General features: G+C 51.2%; 1 protein-coding gene across 1 annotated transcript; it reads left to right on the top strand.

Annotated features, from left to right (window-relative positions):
• Positions 1–1824: 1824 nt before the first annotated feature.
• MAA_10352 (uncharacterized protein) lies at positions 1825–4127 on the top strand (the record flags this gene model as incomplete). Its single annotated transcript, XM_007828350.1, has 2 exons — positions 1825–3243; positions 3285–4127. The coding sequence occupies 2 exons, from the start codon at positions 1825–1827 to the stop codon at positions 4125–4127; spliced, it is 2262 nt and encodes a 753-aa protein (XP_007826541.1).
• Between the last annotated feature and the right edge of the window lie 3343 nt (positions 4128–7470).

Consider the following 7470-nt stretch of genomic DNA (forward strand, 5'->3'; position numbering starts at 1 on the left):
ACCCAGTGAACTCTTCCCTATTGGATGGTCCGTCCCGACCATTAATCCGTGGTCCTGCCGTGCCTGTGCCGCCCGGTGGCTCATGTAGCCGGCCTACCCTGCGACCTACACTGCAGCCTGCGGCTGGGTCGTAACACTCATTGACTTACTTGAGGTGTTCACCGTCACGAACGAATTGGTCGAAGCTGACGGCATAGACCTGCTTGTAGTATGGTTGTACTGAGGTGATTACCGAGTCCGATAACTAGTCTTAAAAGCAAGACTAGATACTTGCGCTATTTCATCCTCTGGGCGCCGGAACTTGAGTCCAATCTCCTCTGATAAGACGTAGCACCTAGCATTATATCTTTATCTCTTGACACGCACACTGCAGGCTCCTGAAGAAACTGTCGAAACATGGTGTGCTACCGAAATGTTAAGATAAGAAGACATGATGAGTATACTAGTTGCAGAGAATGCAGAAAATATGCTAACGGGAGGCTCGGAGGTGAATGACAGAAGCAGTGTGTTGAGAATGACGTTGCACGAGGGACTGGTATTACAGGTTGCAGCGGAACAGTAAAATGAGGGCATGCAAAGGAAACCAAGTCGGCTTTGGATCGCACATCGTAGCTTGTGGCTACTAAGCTGGGTGGGTGGCAGATCATGCCCCGCACATATGCGTTGCTCCCAGAATTGAGGAATATGACATCGCCCCTTGCAACATATATAACATGGATGAAAAAGCATTGCTCTTGGGTGTTATCAATAGAACTAAGAGAGTCTCTATCTTTAATGTCAAAAAGCAAAACAATCTGCTTCTTGCATGGCAAGGTGGTACTCCATACTGGATTACAATCCAGACTTGCCTTTGACAGGGTATGAGGTTGCCGCCCCATTCCTCATATACGAGGACAAACCATGTCAAGCCCGAAATATTTGGCTCCTAGAGTTTAGCCTTAAAAGGCGATCAGGCCGATCTGGGGCCTTATAAATGGAGCAGGCAGAGTATAAATTTAAAGACAAATGAGTCCTCGCTTGCTTACCCACCACCATCGCAAGGGGTGGAAAAGGTTGCGATTCTCTCCTTCCCATTAGCTATTTATAGTCTTTTCATGTTAATATGGACCTCCTGTGATGGTATGACAAGCATCAGATGGTCGCTACAGTGTTTTCCTCATTTAACACCAATTCACATATGGCACCAGACTACCCGTTCCCGAGGGAGTGGATGATCGACAAGGGAACAGGCCGCGGTGCGACACGAAACGCGCCACTAGAGAGAGACCTGCTCCGATGGATGCCTATGTATTGCTTCTTTGTCCCGTCTTCATCATTTCCACACTTTTTTTTTGGACGTGGCTGTCCTCGGTATACGCAACCTGAATGCTGTCTTGTTTTCTTTTTTTTGTTTGCTTTTCTTGTCCGTTTTTCTTTTCTTTGCTTTTGTTTCTTTGCGCTAACTCGTGTTGCCCCATTTGTTCCCAATGTCACGACGGCAGATGATAGATCGCGAAATCAACTCCAGCATCAGGTGTCAACTCGGCCTTGGTCGCGGCCCAACGGCGAGACGGGAGTCGGCCCGCCTCCCAGGTCATTCAAGGGGTGATGGTGTCTTCGGATGTCAGAGTGCGCCATGATCCAATTTCGGATCCATTCGCCGTGAGTTCAAGGGTCAACGAATCATGAGACCTTGATGCAACAAGCTGAAAGCAAACATGTAGTGCATAAATAACTTCACCCTCGCCTCCCATCGAGCGATGACAATCATGGGGGAAACAACACAGCCTCCATACTAAGATTCACCCTCACAACTTCATCTTATTGTCATCTACCACAAGCAATATGGTTACACTTGAACTTGACGACCTTCACTCTCTGCACAATGCTCGTAAAGAGAGGCAGCGTGCTGGGTCGAACACGGCACATCGGATGGAGCATAAGCAATTGGTGGCCTTTTATGGGAGGCGGCAGCGACTATTTAGCGCTTACATAGCAAGACACTATGGCAGCAGCTGGAGTACGAGCAAGGGCATGAGAAGAATTGCCCGGCGGCTGGGACGGCGGCAGAGAGAACCGGAAATCAGAACCGACGCCGAGCAAGAATTTGCGCGCCTCCTTACTGCCCACAGCCTCGTAGGGAAGGACCACGCCAGCATTGACATTCTGGTATGGGACCAGATGTCGCTCATGACGGACATGTTCGCAGAGCCCCAAAAGCGTGAGGCCGATAGAAAGTTGGAGACTGCCGAGACCAAGGATCGACAACCACGATTGGTGGCTCGCAGCACTGACACGGACGAGGCTTCGAAAGCCCGAGGCCAGTCAAAGCAGCTGATGGTCAGGTCTGGCGGCCTTGGAGATGACGTCATGCCGTTTTGCTGCGACAGCCTGTATGACTATGAGGAGTATGCCGAGGATGGCAACGTGTTGTGGAGGACCACTGCTACCTGGGACCACATCTTTGATGAAGCAGCATATGCGAGGAAGGATGCCATGTGTCAGGCTGAGGTTGACGAGTCCAACGCCGACGACTGGGGTGTTGCTGCCGGCTTTACTCACTACGAACACAGGCTGCTGCGGAACCCAAAGTACACATTAAACGGAAACAAGGACTTGGGGAAACAATTCTTGTGCATGTTTAAAGGCAACGAGCGGCTATATGACTGCAGCCAAACAGTAAGCGCCCTGGCTCGCGCCGCTCAAATATCCCCCCTGGCCTCCACGTCCATCAGTGTTACGGAATACAGCCTTTACACAGGCGGCCCGGTGGCTGTACCACCGCCGTATTCGTTCACCTTTCCTTCCGAGGTGGTTGCCCCAAACTTGCAATTGGGCGAAGCAGGGTGCGTATATCTCAATGGGATGGAGGTGAAGAACACCAAAAGACACCGCGCCGAAGCAATATCCATGGCACAGCCGCGCCTTGTGCCAGACTTCTTGCGGGCCGGGGATGTTTCCCCATGTTTCTACAACATGTGCATAGTGGCTGGCCGGCTGAGATATGACTGCTTTGATATGATGATGGGCAGTTATGCATTCACCATGGCCGACTACGCTGACAAATTCGGCGCCGACAAAACGGCAGCAACCCATGGCTGGGCCAATGCTGTCATCAACAGTTTCGTGAACCCCAGAGCCGTCCACTACAACATCGAATCGTCCATGTGTACTGCGGACGTGATTGTGCAGAGACTCATTGACAACTATGAACGGGGCCCGTTGCCTTCACCCGAGAGCTCTTTGACGCGCGGTGGATTGATGGTGCGCTCCCACAGTTCATCGACCTAGCCCTACGGTGCCAGGTCGGCGGAGGGACGTACAAGGGCTGGTACGACAGTACCTGTATTTACGTGCGTCAAGCACTCGAGAGCGTTGCCACGTTCCACGACTTCTGGGACCTGATCGAGGACACTGCTGGGGGCGAGGGTGGAAATATGTGCAGGCTTTACACCAAGGAAGCGCTTTGCCACATGGCCGACTGGTGTCACGACATAGGCAGACGGCTGGCTGAGTGTGAGTGCGGCGACCGGATGCATGGCTTTGGCTATGTCTGGTTCCTGGTCAGCGAGCTGTACTATGTTACCACCGCCAGATGGGGACTGTTGACTGCGCGCGGAGATGGCCATGAGCCTCTAAGCTACCACAGCAGAGAGCCGTGGCTGACTGACGGGACACCGTACTGGACGACGGATGTTGTGCGAGTCAAGGAAGCCAGGACGAGACTGGTGGAATCCATGATCGGCCGAACATGCCGTGATCTTGTCACACTGGCCGTGTCCCCCGATGTTCACCCAGAGATGCAGAATCTCATGCGCATGTGGGGGAGCGTTTCCAACAGAACGTTTGCCGGTAGTGTCAAGATGCACTACCACATGAGCAACGCGGTAGCTGCTTCCGCACCGCTTGGCGTACGCAGAGCCGACGTCGACTGGAGAACCTGGGTTGAGGTATACAACGCCCTGAGCTACGAGGTGTCCTTCAACCCGAGCAGTCCGTACCGGTGTGTGACGTCGCGGTACGCAGAAGTCCTGGATGTCCAGTTTCGCAGCAAGGGGCGAATATCACACGCGATAAACACAGAAGTAACTGATGAGTACGCGTGTTATCAGAGGAATAGCGGAGGTACCGCAGCCTATGTGGATTAGGAGTGAAAAGGGGCACGCACCAGCTATAGTCAGGGATGGATCAACTAAGGTTGGGGGGCCAATAGATTGGCTCTGCGGCAGTTATGACGGAATAGGGAATACGTGTATCTCACACATGACATCATGTCAAAGAATATAGTTTGTGTCAAAGTACTTGAGAGTAGCCGAATATGCGGGCGTTGAGAACGGTCTTCGTCTACAGAGCATAGGTGCCCACATTGCTCATTGGGTTCCTTGTTGGTCAAAGCAAAACAAAAGGCGGTACGGAGTCATGTACTGCAAATTATGTTCGCATTGATGGGCACGGAAATGAGGTTCGACGATAACGGAATGCGGATCTTTGTCTGTTCCAGCGGTCCTTAAATATTTTCCTCATCCCTCGAAATCGCACCTCAGCTTCTGCGAATATCGCGCCCGCCCGGCGCCGTCGAGGTCTCGCTGAGGGAAACCCTGTATCCTCGTTGCTACGATGATGAAGACGACGATGACGACGACGACGATGACGACGAACCCTTGTAGTATTAATAATAGCACCATCGCCTATTGCATGACGACCCACGGTAGTACCGGCCGGTGGAAACTGATCTGTTATTAATGGAATAGCTTCAAAGGCGTGAACTGTACAACAATCAGCAGGGAACTTGTCGAGTGGAGAACCTAGTTGCATCAAAAGGTAGGAGTCAGAGGAAACAGGGAATACTCAACTTAGGCGCCTCTGCCTCGTCATTGCCCGGAAGCCGAGCCTGACCGCGGATCATATATGCTCCCCCAGCATCCAACAGATCACCATAAAATACTATTTGGAAGCTTCTCCGATCTCCTGCTGGACGTCATTATCGCCTTCCTCGAACTCGCATAGGGCATTACTCGATATGCGGAGTCCGGGATTCTATCTACCTCGGCTACCCGGGCGATAATAGTGAACCATGTAGACATAATGAGAGAGAGCAATGGAATATTGTGAAATACCACATGATTTGTATGTTACAGCTCGTGGCTATAACTTCGCTAAGAGTTGGCAAATGGAGGACATGTTAAAATGTTGACCTTGAGAGCTTGCGGACTTTGGGAACTTTGGGGCCAGTGGCGGCATTAGGGACAACGAGGGACCTGCGGGACCCCCCTAACCCCCCCGCAGTGAGGATGCGAAGAAGCATGGGTTGGGTGCCTAAGCCCATAGAGGTAAGAAAAGATGACATCAATCGTGCAACATGGCACTAGGGGAGCTGATTCGGCATTGGCAGAATTGGCATGCAAGAGAGGCGTCCCCGGAGCTCTTACTCCGCCTTCCTCTGTCGCGCTGTTGTCATGCGATCCGCCTTCAGGTAATATCCAGGCGGCCCACCAATAGCACCAAGGCTCATAGATACTGCAGTTGCCATGCGGATTGATAAGGCTGTTAAAGTAGCTCTCTAGCCATGCCGCAAAAGATATATGCAAGTCGTAGGACGAATGGAATTGAGGGTGCCCATGGTGCAATCACCTCTTGACGACATAAAGATGGCAGACCGATTCTCGGTCAACATGGCTCGTCGACCTACTCCAACTATCCATTGATTCCAGGCCAAAGACTCAGCGACTCCCTAATAACAATCACTTCACTCCATCTCAAAACACGCTCTGCCTTTCCTACCGAGGTTCTGTCCAACTTCACCCCGATTAATGACTACATCACTTCTGTCGTCTGATCGGAGGGTTCGCACATCCTGCCTACCTCGCGATACCTGATTGGCAGTTATGGATGCCCAGCTGCCGACGCTCGATGATATTCTTTTGAACAACGCCTCACCACCATGGACTTTACGTGCTTTCGCAGCTTATCTGAATCAACACCGCTGCCTCGAGGTCCTTCAGTTCGTTTTCGACGCTGATCGTTATGCCACATGCTATGAAGCGTCGGTTGAAAACAATGCTACGTCATCCAACAACAGTGGCGCAGTCGACGTGCTATGGCGGAAGCTGATGCAATTATACATCTATCCCTCTGGCAGGCGACAACTCAACATACCTGAACGGGAGCGAGAGCATCTACTGCATCTCCCATCCCTCCCTCCGCCTCATCCTTCTGAGCTTCGTGAGGCTTGTCGATGCGCATACGATCTGCTGAATGACTCATTGGCTGCTCTATTCCATGCGAGGGAGCCGATGAACCCCCTACGGCGATCCGACCCAATACCACGATCAACCGGCTATAAAAGTCGCGGCTTGTGGAGGCGACCGGGGCGCTTATCATGTGACCCAGAGCTAGAGTCTCAAGCGACAAACGAGGACGGGAATTCAAGTTCACTTACAAGACGGAGTCGTTATGCATTCATAACAAATGTTAAAAGGATAGCTGCTGCTTTAGGTTGTGCTCACGCGACATGATGTGCTACTATCTCGCCGCCAGCAAAGGAGCTCAGATTCAGGACGTGTCAACTTTCAGATACCTCAGTGTGGCGTTCAATTGATGACATTAGGCTTTTCAAGTTTATCTTGTGATTCCAAAGTCAACAAGATCCCACGTTGATTAATAACATCCGCGTTTGAATATTGGACAATTGGAAGCATACCACTCTTTTGGCTGTGAAGAGAATGACACTTTGTATCCTCTGGCTTGTAACTCGCCAATGACATACGATACGCCGTGTCTCCGTAGAATGACCATATATATAAACTACTGCCCACCTTCTCATCGTACTACTTGAAAGACTGTGGCTGGATGATAGCCCACAAACGGTCGAGGGGAGCCCAAATATGTCACAATGAGTGAAAAAAGCATTCATTAGTCCATCACTTCGACGAGTCACCTTTCGTTCCGTACTGACTCTGGCATGGTTCGAAGGAAATAGATGCCTTATACCGCACGTCCATTGAATGAGTACAACCGCATGAATTGACTTTTTGGAGGCGCTATTCAGCTGCGATAGGGACGTCCGATTTGCAATCTCAGCCAAGAGAATCTCTACATGAGACTGAAGGTGTCCCAGCTTACGCTTCGGTTGAAAGAGTGTGTGAGGAATGAAGTGTCCCCCCAACAATCGCACAAGACCCTGCGTCAACTTTTCAATGTATGGCGAGGACTATCCTTCAAAGGAGGGTCCACTGCCTGAAGTCACTCCACACCAAAGGCGTCACCCCCATCTTGCACAGCGAGAGCAACTGGATCGCCTAAGTTAGTAACCGTCCCTGCTGTGGACGAAAGTGATCCTGCAGCAGCCGAATTCGCTATCTCGGAGCAACTGGTCTTACAGACAGCACCACAAGACCTATATTCAGGAAAGAGCCTTGTCTATAGTGCATTAACCTGCTGCCAGCCATGGTCTCTGGATGGGGCGTGTATGTGTCGGATAAGGCTGCCTCT

This window comes from Metarhizium robertsii (assembly GCF_000187425.2).
Source record: "Metarhizium robertsii ARSEF 23 chromosome Unknown MAA_Scf_32, whole genome shotgun sequence".
Lineage (NCBI taxonomy): Eukaryota > Fungi > Ascomycota > Sordariomycetes > Hypocreales > Clavicipitaceae > Metarhizium > Metarhizium robertsii.